This window comes from Nilaparvata lugens, chromosome 9 (assembly GCF_014356525.2).
Source record: "Nilaparvata lugens isolate BPH chromosome 9, ASM1435652v1, whole genome shotgun sequence".
NCBI classification, from domain to species: Eukaryota; Metazoa; Arthropoda; class Insecta; order Hemiptera; family Delphacidae; genus Nilaparvata; species Nilaparvata lugens.
Genome location: NC_052512.1, coordinates 42,797,091 through 42,815,152, shown reverse-complemented (window position 1 = coordinate 42,815,152; position 18,062 = coordinate 42,797,091). Strand labels below are relative to the sequence as shown.

The 18,062-nt window shown below is 35.5% G+C and overlaps 2 protein-coding genes across 2 annotated transcripts in view; one reads left to right on the top strand and one right to left on the bottom strand.

Annotated features, from left to right (window-relative positions):
* Positions 1 to 18,062, bottom strand: part of LOC111059596 (hemicentin-1) — a 434,222-nt gene that overhangs the window by 76,926 nt on the left and 339,234 nt on the right. The gene's annotated exons all lie outside the window — the stretch shown is intronic.
* On the top strand, positions 17,414 to 17,938 carry LOC120353158 (tubulin alpha-8 chain-like). The gene has a single exon (XM_039435909.1). The coding sequence runs from the start codon at positions 17,459 to 17,461 to the stop codon at positions 17,921 to 17,923; it is 465 nt and encodes a 154-aa protein (XP_039291843.1). The 5' UTR covers positions 17,414 to 17,458; the 3' UTR covers positions 17,924 to 17,938.

Below are 18,062 nucleotides of genomic sequence, written 5' to 3'. Positions count from 1 at the left end.
CGCGTTTCGCCGTAAATGCGCAACATATAAACACATAAACATTAATAGAAATGCCAAACCGTCAACTTGAATCTTAGACCTCACTTCGCTCGGTCAAGAAGAAGGTAGCCCTGCATTCATACATCCTTCAAAATTATCCTATTCTATTAAACGAGCAACTTCTGTTCATATGTTCAGATGTCTAGATGTTTGGATGTTTAGATGTTTATATGTTTATACTAGCCGTCAGGCTCGCTCCGCTTGCCATATCCGTCTAGCCTGGGGGCTCCGCCCCCTGGACCCCCGTCCATAGATGAGATCAGCGGGCTCACTTCGCTCGCCTGCATTTTTATTTGAGCATGCTTCATTCCATCAGGTAGTCAAAGTACTGAGAAAACGCAGAAAAGCTGAGAAAAACGCTGATTTTGGGCGTATCTTTGATGAGATATAAAAGTCACCTAATCACAAAATTTTTAGAACCTAGCTAAACCTCTGTACTAAATTTGAACATTTTCTGTCTATTACTTGGTGAACGAGCTGAGAAAACGCAAAAAACCGCTAATTTTGGGCGTATCTTTGGCGTTATTTCAAATTCCTTCTAACACAACATTATTACACCCCAGCTGAGCTTCTGTACTGAATTTGAACATTTTCTGTTTATTTGTTCTCGATAAAGCTGAGAAAACGCTAAAAAAACGCTGGAAAACGCCAATTTTGGTCGTATCTTTGGCGTTATTGCAAATTCCTTCTAACACAACATTATACACCCTAGCTGAGCTTCTGTACTAAATTTGAACATTTTCTGTTTCTTTGTTCTCGATAAAGCTGAGAAAACGCTAAAAAACGCTGAAAAAAACGCTGATTTTGGGCGTATCTTTGAAAATTTTCCAAATCCGTTCTTAGTGCGCCTCTAAAGGGCCAACTGAACATACCTACCAAATTTTAACGTTTTTGGTCCGGTAGATTTTCAGTTCTACGAGTGAGTCAGTCAGTCAGTGAGTGAGTGCCATTTTGCTTTTATATAAATAGATGTTTGTATTCCACCGGATCTCGAAAACGGCTCTAACGATTCTCACAAAATTCAGAACATAGTAGGTTTATAATATAAAGATTCGATTGCACTAGGTCTCATCCCTGAGAAAAATCGCTGAAGGACATTAAAAGGATAATTATTATTCATCCTTGGTAAAACAGCTGATAATAATTATTTCGTCGTCTGTGGTGATGGAAGTGAGTGAGCGAGTTCATGTGTGTGGGACTGTGTCAAAATTATGACTCAGCTGTTGAAATTTTGTAATCATTCAATCAGGTACTTAGTGCCGGTTGCAAAAAAGCCGGGTTATTTTCAATCCTGATTGATTCCAGTAGATCCATCTTTCTGAAATGGTCTTCTCTGATTTGGTTCACGTGAAATTAATCAGGATTAAAATTTAACCGGCTTTTGGCAACTGGGCCTTTGTGAGGGAAATTTTTGCAATCCTCTGGGAATTAATCTCGATTTACTGTGATTAGATAGAACATTTATATATGAATGTTACTATAATTTCTTCTTTCGTGATAAATTTTTTATGCTTTTGTACTCCAGAGCGAAGCTCGGTCCCCCGATATTCAATTTCAAAGGGTACTATTATTCTAAATATAAGAAAGCCCTGAATTCATACATTCTTCAAAATTTTTTCTTCAATAAGTGAATATTTCCTATTTTAGTTATCACTCTAGTGAGGTCCACGTTATAATGGCAGTGGATTAACATAGGAGAACAGTGTTGCCGATTCTCTGCCTCAACTCATTCCATTTCTACACTGTCAAAAACAGATTTGGCATCATTGCGGAGCTAGAAAAGGATAGTGCTACCTGCTTTGTTGGATGATTGACAAGGATAGCAACACCAATGTTAATCAAATACTGCCATTATAACGTGGACCTCACTATAGCGGGTATCGAGTGTCCAGCAAGGGTCTGAATTGAAAACTTGACCTACTGAAACCTGGAGGATTTAAAATAGGCCCATAACCATCCTCGGTAAATTGAGAATCTACATGCAAAATGTCAAGTTAATCAGTTGAGTAGTTGAGACTTGATAATTTTGTGTATCAAGGTGAGATGATACTGTATCATATCGTGGGGATACTGTATCATTCATGGTGATACCATAGTGATGATGCGTCATTCGTGAATTTCCTATCCCCTACGTGTATAAGCTAGTTCTTTCCTTTATTACATTATAGATTATCATCAAGTTATAATTATTAAAGAAATTATTGAACTTATTTCCTGAGTGATTCTGGAGGTTATAATGCTCATTCATCCTTTTATCTAACTTTTTATTCAATACAGTAAAGTAATTATATTTTTCAATAATCTTATAATGCATTTTCATAATCAAGATGGAATATTTCATTAATCAGTTAACAATTCTACATTGTTAAGAGACGTTCTGGCAACAGAGCAAAGCGAGAAAGAGATAGCGCTATCCGCTTTGTCAAATGATAGACAAGGATAGCAATACCATTGCTGCTAATCAAACACTGTCATATAGTGGACCACACTATAGATTATAATGTATTTTAGATACATATTTACACTATTAACAGTGCTGTGCTATCGTCACTGTCACTCCACAACACTACACTAGTAGTTCTGTGAACAGTAGACCTCACGCAGTATTCTCATCCACAAGTACCTGATTGAAACTATAGACCTTATGGAAATACAGCGATAGACTGGCTTCTCCACACATCTGTGTAATCACTTGTCAGCTGATTTATGATGAATAATTCTATAGTCTGATTTTTACTCTAATATTGGCGTATGAAGGAGGCTCCTTTTCCCTTTTATATAATCCTTGAAATGCAAAATTTCCAAAAACCTTGTATATACGTCGACACGCAATTAAAAAAGGAACAAACCTGTCAAATTTCATGAAAATCTATTACCGCGTTCCGTCGTAAATGCGCAACATATAAACATTTAAATATTCAAACATTTAAACATTAAAAGAAATGCCAAACCGTCGACTTGAATCCTAGACCTCACTTCGGTCGGTCAATTAACACTGCTCTGCCATTGGCATATTCACTCCACAACACTACAAAATTCTAAGGACAAAAATTTGTTGATGATAATAAAATATCAGAATCTTTTTTTTTTCAGAAAACCAACCAATACTGATGTTATCATTCCTCTTCATTCTTGTCATCCTATTTCTCACAAACTTGCTGCTTTCAATAGCATGGTCTATAGAGCACTAACAATACCTATGAGCCATCATGATTTTGATATTGAGATCACTAAAATTAAACAGATAGCTGCCACGAATGGGTATGAAGAGAGTATGGTGGACAGATTATTGAGTAAAATTGATAGAAAAATTTCAATCAATTCTAGCTTTGTAGGCTCAAACTGTGAGGAGAAGACTTGGATAACAATCCCATATTTAGGCCTTGTATCTGATAAGATGGGTAGGGAATTGAATAGGAATGGATTTCATGTTGCTTTCATGACCAAACCGATTTTAAATAGTCTATTTAGCTGGAGTAGAGACAAAATTGATATTTGGGATAAAAGTGGGGTGTACAAACTTAAATGTGATCATTGTAATGCTTGTTATGTGGGTCAGACTGGTAGAAGTTTCAAATGTAGGATTAAAGAACACATCAGAGATTGGAATAAACAAAATGGGGAATCTAAAGGTGCATACAGACTCTCTGCTCCGCAACCAACTGTCACTCGAGTAGATCGATTGATGATCGACCACGGAGCAAGAGTGGAACGCGAGAAGAGCTTACGCCTCCCGTAACGTTCATGATCGGTGCTAGTACAGAGCGGGGGCGGAGCGATGGCAGAACGAGGTCGGAACAAGGGCGAAACGAGGGCGGTGCGTGCAAGGAGTGGTTTGGAGGCGTGTATATCTGTACACAGCTTAACTTTGCAGAACATTTGATAACAAATAATCACAAGTTCACAGTTAAGGAGAATATTGAGTTTCTGCATGTTAATAACAAAGGCTGATCTTTGAATATTCTAGAGGCTTTAGAAATAACAAGAGTAATTAAGGAAAGCTCCCAGTATAGTTAAAATGACCAAATTCATTTCAACCAATACAACACCACGAATTTAGTTCTATCATAAAATTGTAAGCATACATTAGTCAATAGTTTTTTCATTTTCATATTTGTTTTATTATCTTTCACACTTGTTTCCTAGGTTCTTTTTTTATATTGAAAGTAAATTTTGTTATCATGGCGATTGTGTTGCTTAAGCCGCCATTTTGTGACACCGTTGAGTGGGAGGAGACTGTCTAGCTGGGCCAATGGCAGGCGTTCATGCCCTTGACCAATAGAAGTACTCGCCTACTAGTATAAATTCTGCTGCTCTTGTATCTGGTTTTAGTTTATCACAGATTGACAATGGTGTAATAACTAAAGCCGGTCTTTCTAAGTATCAATAAGTCTGTGGTTTTTGACAATTTCTTAGTCTTCCTCATTGAAAATATCAGAATATTCTTGAATAATCAAATTTGTCTGAACAGGGACCACTAGAGAAATCAAATATGAAGGATATATCGAATATGGAAAATAAATCAAAGATGGAGAATGAATCAAATATGGAAAATAAATCAAATATGGAGAGTAAATCGTTGAAAGTAGCTAAGAAACTGAGACTGCCCGTCTGGTACAGAACTCACACTGTTATATGGAGATGCCTGACAGTAGTTCTACAGGTAGGTTATCATAAAAACCAGATATATAGTGAGGTCCACGTTATAATGGCAGTGGATAAAGATAGGAGAATAGCGATGCCGATCCTCTGCATTAATTAATTATATTTCTACACTGTCAAAAACATATTTGGCACCGTTGTGGACCTAGAAAAGGATAGTGTCACCGGCTTTGTTGAGTGATAGACAAGGATAGCAAAACCAAAGTTGATCAAATACTGCCATTATAACGTGGGCCTCACTATAGTAGATATGGGCAAGATATAGGCTACTTGCAACAAGATTATAATAGTGAGGTCCACGTATATGATCAACAGTGATGTTACTATCCTTGTCTATCTGCAGACAAAGCAGATAGCGCTATCCTTCCCTACCTCTGCACTGTTGCCATCGTTTTGTATTAAATTATGGTGTTGTGTATCAAGCTCAGATTATACTGTATCATATTGTGTTGATACTGTATCATTTTGTGGTGATCTTTGTATCATCGTCCTATAGTGAGGTCCACGTTCTAATGGCAGTATCTGATTAACATTGGTATTGTTATCCTTGTCTATCTGTAGACAAAGCATATAATGTTATCCTTTTCTACCTTTGCCTGTTGCAAAGTTTGGAAGTTTGTATCAAATTATGGTGTTGTGTATCGAGCTCAGATAATACTGTATCATATTGTGTTGATACTGTATCATTTTGTGTTGATCTCAGTATCATCTTTGTATCATCTCCTATAGTGAGGTCCACGTTATAATGGCATTATCTGATTAACATTGGTTTTGCTATCCTTGTTTATCATTATACGAAGCTGATAGCACTATCCTTCCTACCTCTGCACTGTTGCCAAAGTTTTTATCAAATTATGGTTTTTGAATCAAGCTCAGATGATACTGTATCATATTGTGTTGACACTGTATGATTTTGTGGTGATATTTGTATCATTTTTTATAGTGATTCCCACGTTTTATGGCAGTATCTGAATAACATTGGTGTTGCTATCCTTGTCTATTAAGGTGCGTACAGATATACGCGCCGCGAACATGGCAATTCACTTAATCAGCTGACTATATCTGTATTTTTACGGAAACGGTAAGATGTTTCCGTAAAAATACAGATTAAAAGTGAATTGCTCATGTTCGCGGTGCGTATATCTGTACGCACCTTTGAGCTTATTTTATTTTTAAGCTTCTACCTTATTTTATTGTGTTGGCGGTGGAAGAGAGAGAGTGTGAGAGAGAAGAGAGGAGACAGAGAGAGATTGATTGATTGATTGAGTACTTTATTTATGTAGATTACAATATATACTGGCTTATACACTTATATACAATAGCTTACCATACAGCAAAGATATAGATGAATTTACATAATATAGACTAAGAAAATAACTATTGAACTGTATATGATATGAAAAAGCAATTTGTAATATAATAACTATAGATAATAATCATATTGTTATGCATGTACATAAATTGGCGGAGCTTTGGACATATCAATGTCCATTCTTTGGGAAGAATATTAAAAATATCCTCCCCACTAACTCTCTACCAAAGTGAGAGAGAGAGTGAGAGAGAGAGAGTGAGTGAGACAGCGACAGAGACTGGCATCTTTTAAGAGTTTTTCCTACACTCTACCTTATCCACTCTTTTATATCATCTTACAGGTGGATTTAGTCTACAATTTGTACCAAATGTGGAGTGACTTCGTAATGCGACTGTTAGCAATTAAGGAGCTGAATTCAACTCTATTCGGAACCATGGGATACATAGGAATGTATGATGCGGCAGATATCTTCACATACGTTGAGAATCATATGCTAGAAATGGATCGAAGGCATAAACCTGGTATGTTTTTCTGTCATTAGTTATTTGTAGCCTATATTTGGAGTAAAAAAACCGCTTTTTTCTCCCTGAGGGGAAAGTTTGATGCCCGTGGCGGAGTTGAGGGAGGAAAATCATATCCTATATTATTAATCGAGCAATATTTCTGTTCATATGTTTAAATGTTTATTTGCTCATATATCTGTATGTGACCGGATCTCGGAAACGGCTCCAATGATTCTCACGAAATTTGGAACAAAGTAGGTTTACGATATGAAAATTCGATTGCACTAGGTCTCAACCCTGGGCTAACTCGCTGAAAGACAAAAGGATAAATACGTCCTTGACAAAACAGCTGGAGTTTTTGTCGTCTGTCGATACTGTAATGGAAGTGAGTGAGCGAGTGCATGTATGGGTTATTCCTCAGCTGATCTCGCGAGAAAAATAATCCAGAAAAAACACATTTTTGTTTATTTCTCTTTTTTTTTAGAAAACATGTTTACTTCAGAAAGTCTAGAATTGTAACTAGATGCTGTTAGTGATACATAGTATATTAACAAATATTGTAGCAAATATATTGTATCATAGTAAATAGAATTCATAGTATATATGTATTTGTAATTGATGATGTGTTTGCTTTTTGAAGTGTGAATAAATTGTTATTTTGATGAGTGATAGTAGCTTAACCTAGATTTTGATTTGGACTGTAGTATAAATTTTATTTGAAAAGGGGCAGTTTCAGGCAAAAGCCTGTTGTGCCTCCTGTAAAAATAATTGTACGACTGAGAGAATGAAAAACTATAAATTATAATATATATATATAAACTATAAATTTAATTTTTTGTTACAAATTTTCTATGCTTTTACACTCCAGAGCGAAGCTCGGTCCCCCGATATTATTCCTTATGTTCTAGGGTTTTTAACATCATTTGTAATATATGATTAATTCAAAGTACTACTATGTCAAACTCAGAAATTCAAAATTTTCAAATCATCATTCCTGGACTGAGAAGCAGTGTGTAATTACATAACCTCAAATTTTGTATGAACGGCACAATTTGTGAGACTACCAGCGTCACACAGCTGCATAGAAAAGAACTACGTGAACTATCGGCTTGGGATAACAGTAAAAGTTGCGACATAAACGCCCTATACCATGGGTTATCTACTTATGCTATCGTTTCTCTATGGTAGTATGCTGTAATGAGAATCATATGTTAATTTGTTCTACAATCAGCTGTTTACCGGCTTGATTCTATGAATGTATTCTATACAAGAGTTCTTGGATTCCGATATGATTATTGATTTTTGATTTCTTGATTGCTTAAAGCTTTTCTTTCTTGTTTTAACATTTTGACAGGGCCTTGTTTGTACTGTTGTTTGTATAGTGATGAATATTTGAATTATTCTGGCCTTACTTTAGATGTAGTCATGTTTATGTGTTTATATATGTATATCGTATATACTTTCAATTACACTAACTTATAACCTTCTGACTTGCATAATGTTAGTATAGTTTTGACTTTGTCTATTGCCAATGTTGCTTAATGACAATAGAAATTTATTTATTTATTTATAGAAGTGGAATTCACAAGATATACAGTAAATACTAGAAATATCATTACATTTTGAATTTATAATCATGCAATACTTGAATTTTTCTTCTATGCTCCATCATCTTGTTATGCTTGAAAAGTTCAAGCTCACCAAAAATTTCCAAGTTCAACTTATAAAATAGAAAATTATTTTTAAAAAACACTCCATTTTAGGGGTGGTTTTTAAGGTTAATAAAGTTCTTAACTTTAAGTAGGGGGTGATTTTAGAACAAAACATCAAATACGTTTCTTCATCTCTTTGAGCACTTGATGGAAAAAATAATTTTTCGAAGATTCAGATATTTAAAGTTTTAAAAATGGACAACCCCTAACGATTTCAACCTTCAGCAACCATTGAAAAAAATTATAAATTTTATCTATTAACCACTATCTACCATTCCAAAAAAAAAAAAAAAATGCCTCAAACAGAGAATTCCGAAAAAACTACCCTTATTTTGTTAACCACCCCCTACCCATTAATCATAAAATGAAAAAATCCTCTCAAAGAGTAGAATTGAATGACAAAAAGAATTTTTCTGATATCTAAACAACAAAGGATTTCATTTTTTTCACCCCTAAATTTCAACCCCAAAAATGAGAAAAATCGTGAATAGTCCATTCCTCTGTTTCCAGCATCCTGTCTACTACAAAAATTAATAATGAAAAAAATACAAAACACTTGATGGAAAAAATAATTTTTCGAAGATTCAGATATTTAAAGTTTTAAAAATGGTCAACCCCTAACGATTTCAACCCTCAGCAACCATTGAAAAAAAAAGTTTCATCTATTAACTACTATCTACCATTCCCCAAAAAATTGCATCAAACAGAGAATTCCGAAAAAACTACCCTTATTTTGTTAACCACCCCCTAACCATTAATCATAAAATGAAAAAATCCTCTCAAGAGTAGAATTGAATGACAAAAAGAATTTTTCTGATATCTAAACAACAAAGGATTTCATTTTTTTCACCCCTAATTTCAACCCCAAAAATGAGAAAAATCGTGAATAGTCCATTCCTCTGTTTCCAGCATCCTGTCTACTACAAAAATTAATAATGAAAAAAATACAAAACACTTGATGGAAAAAATAATTTTTCGAAGATTCAGATATTTAAAGTTTTAAAAATGGTCAACCCCTAACGATTTCAACCCTCAGCAACCATTGAAAAAAAAAGTTTCATCTATTAACTACTATCTACCATTCCCCAAAAAATTGCATCAAACAGAGAATTCCGAAAAAACTACCCTTATTTTGTTAACCACCCCCTAACCATTAATCATAAAATGAAAAAATCCTCTCAAAGAGTAGAATTGAATGACAAAAAGAATTTTTCTGATATCTAAACAACAAAGGATTTCATTTTTTTCACCCCTAAATTTCAACCCCAAAAATGAGAAAAATCGTGAATAGTCCATTCCTCTGTTTCCAGCATCCTGTCTACTACAAAAATTAATAATGAAAAAAATACAAAACACTTGATGGAAAAAATAATTTTTCGAAGATTCAGATATTTAAAGTTTTAAAAATGGTCAACCCCTAACGATTCAACCCTCAGCAACCATTGAAAAAAAAAGTTTCATCTATTAACTACTATCTACCATTCCCCAAAAAATTGCATCAAACAGAGAATTCCGAAAAAACTACCCTTATTTTGTTAACCACCCCCTAACCATTAATCATAAAATGAAAAATCCTGTCAAAGAGTAGAATTGAATGATAAAAAGAATTTTTCTGATATCTAAACAACAAAGGATTTCATTTTTTCACCCCTAAATTTCAACCCCAAAAATGAGAAAAATCGTGAATAGTCCATTCCACTGTTTACAGCATCCTTTCTACTACAAAAATTTTCCAAAACACTACCCCAAGATTTCGCGGTTTACAAAAAATAGGGGATGCTTTTCGTTTTTTCATAATGTCAGATGGTTTGGGGTATAATAAAATCTAACTCAAACCCTCAATAATCTTCCCCAATCCCCTTCATCATAATATCTACTATGGAGCTGGGTATGCTTGGAGTTGTAAATACTAGCCAGCCTGCAAGAAATGTAGAAACCTGTTTTGATGAGACAGAGGCTGAAATTTGGCAACATCGCGACAGCTGCTTCAATGTGGCAACATAGGATCTATTTCTAGATACGGCGATGGCTCAATGACCTCGAGTTGACTCTACTGTAGCGCCAGTTAGCGCGTGGTGGAAGGTTGGTGAACCCAGAGTAGCCAGCTAGCGCTAGCGCTAGAGTGGCGGTTGTTTGGTGAACTACCCCGGGCTGGTTTCAGATACAATGACGTCATTTAATGGGCGGCGCTTTTAATGAAAAACAGCTGATATTGAATGACGATGACAAAAAAAATTTGAAGTTTTTAATAAAGGGTACTACAAGTTTTTATATTGTTCTTATTAATTATTTGAATAAAGTTGCCCATATAAGTGGAGTGTTTTTAAAAAATATTTGTTTTTTTTCTGCTTCTAGATAACAGACCGTGTTCAGCAAGAAAGCAAGCAGTGTTGACCCAGCGTGATACGACAATAAGATACTATGGTTATGCTGTTAATATAATGTTTGCCATACTATTCTTCCTATGTGCATTATTACCATATGCACAAACCTGCCACAAAATTGTTGAAGCCTATCTGCATGACGTCACCCTAGGTATTGAACCATATCTCATTTTCATTTTCATTTATTGACACACTTTACAATTTACAATAATAAATAATACACAAAACATTACAAAACAATAATATAAAGTGGTTAGGTACCTCATTTGAAAAACGTGTTGAGGCACCATCACACTGAAAATAAGAGAAGAGTAGCTTAGAGCCTAGCTAAAATTATATAAAAACTTGATAAATGTTTATAATACAGAGAAAAAAATATGTTGAAGAGTACTAAGAGATAAACTGTCCCTTCATAAATGTATCATTCACTGCAATATATTTATATATTGAATATTTGCATATTCATTTATTAATCTATTTATCTTATTATTCATTTATTTATTATAGCTTTATCAAGTTTTTATTATGACTTTGCTAAATCCTGAGCCAGGAACCGGCCCTCAACCCATTTCGGACAATGTGTAACCTTATCTGAATTTGGGAGAGGAATAGCACAAGGTTACCTTATTTTCTCTCTCCCTATCGTTTCGATGATGTTCTTTTTTTATAAATCAATAAAGAATTGGATAAGATATAAAGATATCTACTCATTTAACACTTCAATAATTATTTTAGATTACATATGGACAAGGTATGGTTGGCGAAGTAATATTCACAGCTTTGCAAAAACATCAGGCTTGAGAGGAAGCTCCCTACACACAGAGACCCTGGATCCCTCGATGGAGGAAGCTCCCTACACACAGAGACCCTAGATCCCTCGATGGAGGAAGCTCCCTACACACAGAGACCCTAGATCCCTAGATGGAGGAAGCTCCCTACACACAGAGATTCTTCATGAATGAGAGAGTTGCAACGTATCACCAACAATGAAAAGAGCATGTTGAACGAATGTCAGCTGATAGGCTGTGTAGTGTTGAAAGGACGTAACTCCAGAAAGCTCCTTGTGTATCTTTTCGGATGCAACACTTTGCTTTTGAGGAGATACAAAAGAGCATCTGTTGCCTATGAAAAGATACATTGAAGCTCCTTGTGTATCTCTTCGAATAAAACATGTTACTTTTGAGGAGATACAAAGAACATCTGTTGCTTATGAAAAGATACATTGAAGCTCCTTGTGTATCTTTTCGGATGCAACACGTTGCTTTTGAGGAGATACAAAAGACATCTGTTGCTTATGGGAAGATACATTGAATCTCCTTGTGTATCTCTTCATACGCACACGTTGCTAAAAGGACAACTCCAAAATGTGCTAGTACAACCAACTGCTCATAACTCCTTGTGTCTTTTCGAATAAAACATGTTGCTTTTGAGGAGATACAAAAGAGCATCTGTTGCTTGATAAGGGAAGATACATTTTCAAAAAATCTTAAATAACTTATTAACTGCTCTAAATATCTTTTCTAATCTCTGAATTAATCTGAAATTTATATGCTAAATTGATTCAATCTTCAGTTAACTTAATCTCCAATTAATTCAATCTCCAGTATTGACTCAATCCTTTCATTTTCCCAATAATAAATTATCTCATCACTGTTTACAGAGGTAGTGCTTCAGCTGATTAAAATTTAGAACTTAGCTAAATCCTGAGCTCGGAATCCAGCACTAAATATCTTCATAGAGAAACAATAGCGTAAGTAGATATCCCATGGTATAGGGCGTTTATTTCGTAACTTTTACTGTTATCCCAAGCCGATTACTGTCGATTATTGTCGATTTTTACTGTTTTGACCGGGTAAGAGTGTATGAACGGCACAATTTGAGAGACTACCAGCGTCATAAAGCTTCACAGGAAAGAACTACGTGGACTATCAGCTTGAGATAACAGTAAAAGTTGCGACATAAACGCCCTATACCATGGGATATCTACTTACGCTATTGTTTCTTTATACTTCTATCCAACTACTTTATTGGCAACGGGTAGAGAATCACTGTGAACAGTTCTTCCAATGTTTCTCTATGATATTATACAATAATATATAAACCAGTCACTCATTCTACTTCTATCTCTAATCTTATTTTACTAATTCATTCATTTAGCTATCACAAATTCCAAACTACCTTAACTGAAATAATTACAAATTAGTATGCAGTTTACGATCTTCATTCGTAACCTCCAAACATAAACAACACAAATAAGCAGACAGCAGTGTTATGATAAACAAGCGCCATGTTGTGACGTCATCCGACTGGAGGTTTGGAAGAATTCAAATTCAAATTCAAATTTGTTCACACTCATAAATACATATACAGAAACCAAATAGAGTCTAGCTTGACAAATACAACAATAATCCATCTAAAATTTCAATAATAGGTTGTAAGTAATAGTATATAATAAAATAATATTATAATAATATAATAATAAGAACTGTTCACAGTGATTCTCTTCCCGTTACCAATAAATTAGTTGGATAGAAGTATAGAGAAACAGTAGCGTAAGTAGATATCCCATGGCATAGGGCGTTTATGTCGCAACTTTTACTGTTATCCCAAGCCGATAGTTTTACGTAGTTCTTTCCCAGGCAGCTGTGTGACGCTGGTAGTCTCTCAAATTGTGCCGTTCATACACTCTCACCCCAACAAAACAGTAAAAATTGGCAATAATCGACAGAAATCGGCTCGAGATAACAGTAAAAGTTGCGACATAAACGCCCTATACCATGGAATAACTACTTACGCTATTGTTTCTGTATGATAGAAGCATACCACGCAAAAAGTGGTATGAGCAGCAGTGTGACTTATGTGTGTGCCTTATCAGAGCCATAGCTAACAGGGGTCTGGCAAACGACTCTGCAACAAACATCTATTTATGGGCGAGTTGTTAACTAATAGCTCTGTTAACTATGGGTGACTTTATGTGGCGACTCTGCAACCGGGCATTTATTTATTTATTTTTATTTATTTATAACTTTTACAGTAGCACTGATTGGGAGAGAAAAACTAAGGATACTCCTTGTACTTTTTCTCTCCCAAATTTAGTTAACAAGTCCGAAATAGGGTTATGGTTTCACTTTTCTAAAATTTAGTCCATTTCACTAAAAACAACGACAAACTGAGAATTTTTACTTTCCTTGCCCTATTACCATATAGGAAAGTATTGCTTTCCGAAAAAAATTAAGGTTCCCCAATTTCTAAATTCTATACGTTTCAAGGTCCCCTGAGTCCAAAAAAACTGGTTTTTGGTATTGGTCGTATGTGTGTGTGTGTGTGGTGTGTGTGTGTGTGTGTGTGTGTGTGTGTTGTGTGTGTTGGTGTGTGGTGTGTGTGTGTGTGTGTGTGTGTGTGTGTGTGGTGTGTGTGTGTGGTGTGTGTGTGGTGTATGAGTGTATGTGCGTCTGTGTACACATATCTCATCTCCAAATAACGGAATGACTTAAAATTTGGAACTTAAGGTCCTTTCACTATAAGGATCCGACACGAACATTCGATCAAATGCAATTCAAGATGGCGCCTAAAATGACGAAAATGTGTCAAAAACAGGGGTTTTCGTGATTTTCTCGGAAACGGCTCCAACGATTTTGATCAAATTCATACCTAAAATAGTCATCGATAAGCTCTATCAACTGCCACAAGTCTATATCTGTAAAAATTTTAGGAGCTCCGCCCCATCAATGCAGATAGATTCCAATTATCAGGCTTCAGATACAATATTGAAACAAAAAAAATCAAGTGGAGTAGATTGAGCAAAAATCTCTACAATTAATGTTCAGTAACATTTTCACCTGAAATTGAAATAAGCTTTAATTCGAGAAAATGTGATTATTCAATTGCAAATTATTGTTGATTCTATTAAATCATTCACTATGAAGAGATAGCAGACCTCATGTGTGTCTCCAGCGTTATTGCCCTGTCACCAGCTGGCTCAAATCTTTGAATAGTAGACTTGACATGCGCGGGAACACTAGCGTCAGGTGATCAATTTTCATAACGGCAAGGAAAGTTGTGTGAGTGCGCCACACCAGATTTTTAAGGTTAAAAACCGAATAAAAAACAAAAATATCACACTCAAATTAATTGCAACATTTTGATAACATTTTAAAAGTCCCATAAACAACACTCAATCAATCAATTGATTTAATCCTTTCATTACTTTGATAATGAATCTTTTTTCATGATTTTCTGTGTAGGTAAAGACGTGTCAATGATAGTCTACACATACTATCCGGAAAGCTTTGAGACCATCCCCCTCTACACACTTTTCCACAATCTTCTATTTTTCTGGTACTCGAGTGTTGTCTATCTCTGGGCCATGGATCTCAGAGCAGTTCTATTAGCATTCGAATGCCTGAACACCGAATGCAAACTCCTTCAGGTCTCAATTGATGAAGAACTAGACTGTGGAGAGGTTAAAAGTGAAAAGAAAAATTTTGAAGATTTGAGAAAAAAACTGGGAGTGATTGTCGCTGATCATCAGAGTCTCTGCAGGTGGGTCAAACATTTAATTCGAAACTTTATTATTTACTAGCATGTACTCAGCCTCTTGACCCGCATTTGTTCCTGAAGCTTCCATCCATCTCTGACTTCTTTGGTAGAGAGATTTTTGGTAGCGAGTTAGTGGGGAGGATATTTTTAATATTCTTTCCGAAGAATGGACATTGATATGTCCAAAGCTCCGCCAATTTATGTAGATGCATAACAATATAATTATCTATAGTTATCATATTACAAATAACTTTTTCATATCATATACAGTTCACTAATTATTTTCTTAGTCTAATTATGTAAATTAATCTATAATTTTCGCTGTATTGTAAGCTATTGTATATACGTGTATAAGCCACTATATATTGTAATCTACATAAATAAAGTACTCAATCAATCAATCAATCTCATTTTGGTAGAGAGTTAGTGGGAAGGATATTTTGAATATTCTCTCCAAAGAATGGACATTGATATGTCAAAAGCTCCGCCAATTTATGTAGATGCATAACAATATGATTATATCTATAGTTATTATATTACAAATTGCTTTTTCATATCATATACAGTTAATAATTATTTTCTTAGTCTATATTATGTAAATTCATCTATAATTTTGCTGTATTGTAAGCTATTGTATATAAGTGTATAAGCCAGTATATATTGTAATCCACATAAATAAAGTACTCAATCAATCAATCAATCAACCTCTTGGGGGTTTCTTCTGCCCCTTCGAAACTCTGCAGGGTCAAAAGTCTCACCTCTCCCAAGAAGTATCGCCTGAATGGCCGCCCTTCTTTGAGCAGTAGTGAGTTTTGGCCTCTCCACTCAAAAAACTCGTGATCTACGTGAGTTCCACTCCTGGCCTTTCTGTAGGTCCTTCCGCTGAGAGAGGGGACGCCAAACTGCCTCTAGGGCGCCCTGCTGAGTCAAGGGTAGCCGGGCGTCGGGCCAGGAGTGGAACTCACGTAGGTCACGAGTTTGTGGGTGGAGAGGCCATATTTCTATAAGGTCTATAGTTCTATCAAAGACCTTGAAGAGTTATGCATCTTTAAGGTATTTCGCTTCAATATTTTGTTTTGCAGTCATGGTATTATAAAGCGTGCCCATCAGTATCAATATTCTCACGTTTGAAAAAACTAATTTAATTGGTGATTGTAAATAATCAAATGGACTAAGATAATGTTGAGGAAATTATAATATTTTTGATTGTAAAGAATTAATTTTCATCAGATAGAAAGATCATCACGGAACTGGATGAATTATATCATATGGAATACTAATTCAAACGTGAACTGAGTTTGTTAACATTCAAAACAGGTGACATCAGGTACTTGTGAATGAGAATACTGCCTGAGGTCTACTGTTCGCAGAACTTCTAGTAGGCCTATTATGGATAACTGAAAAAGACATATTACTAACTTGAAAACCTCACAGTTCATATTGATTTTTTCAATACATCAATTTCAGTATCGGTTAGATCCTCCTCAATTTGAATCAGCCAGCTTTTTGTTTCCCGAAAAATAGCAATGATATATTCATCGATAAAATGGATCTACAAAATGATGGTTCAATAATATTGACACTCTGGGTTGGAGAACTCGCTCATGAGATGATTAATAACTCTACCTTCATAGTATTATCATTCATCCCTACATCATGACCTAGGCATAAAATACTTAGAAGTCGCCTTTGTAGAATAATAGAATAAAATGAATAAATTAAATAATTGATCTTTGAGTTATTAACTTTTAATTATACAGAGTTGGTGAGAATGACTCATAATAATTATATTTTTTTCGCCACACTGCACAGAAAGCAGCTGTTTTCCAGTCCCTACGTATATCTGAAAGACATTGTTTGCAGACGACTCTCGTCTGACGTCAGAACAGGTTTCTTTCCGGCCTAGGCCGGAAAGAGTACCCTTTCCAACCGCTAACATGGAACTAAGAAAGATGGTCAAAAAACAGCCGATCAAAAAACTTTTCATTATTTGAGTTTACTATTCAATAATTAATAATATCATCTCATTGTCATTTGAAAGAATAAAAAAGTATAAACTCAACCTCCTACATAATTGAACATCATCTTTTAGGTTATTTAGACAAATCAGAATTAAGAATAGAAATACTTGGACAATTTCCTGATATTCAGATTACCTCAGATTTGCTGGAGCTATCACCTTCCACTTCTGCTTTCGGAAGTGCTTAGTAAACAACTATTCTCATATATATTGTTTATTTTTGTGTGTGGCGAAAAAACTCAATTCTAACAACACACACAACTCTGGAGCACTCAGATTGTGCTTTCATGGCAGACAACGAGGCGATCTACGACATTTGCAGAAGAAATCTGGACATTGAGAGACCCACCTACACAAACCTCAACAGACTGATTGGCCAGATAGTATCGTCGATCACCGCCTCCTTGAGATTCGACGGAGCTCTCAACGTGGATCTCACAGAATTCCAAACCAATCTAGTCCCCTACCCGAGAATCCACTTCCCTCTAGTCACTTATGCACCAATCGTGTCGGCTGAGAAGGCCTACCATGAACAGCTGTCTGTCAATGAGATAACCAACTCTTGCTTTGAGCCAGCCAACCAAATGGTGAAGTGCGATCCCAGACATGGCAAATACATGGCCTGCTGCATGCTGTATAGAGGTGATGTCGTTCCCAAGGACGTGAATACAGCAATCGCCACTATCAAGACAAAGAGAACAATACAATTTGTTGACTGGTGCCCCACAGGCTTCAAGGTACAGTATAGTTGATGAGAGATAATATTTTTTGGATTGAAAATAAGTGTTTTAAATTAGAATAAAGTAAATTCGTATGGCTTTTGTTGGTGGGGAGTCCCTTGCGGGAAGGTCCCACCGCCTGAATATATAATTTAAGCCGTCAATGGGCCTT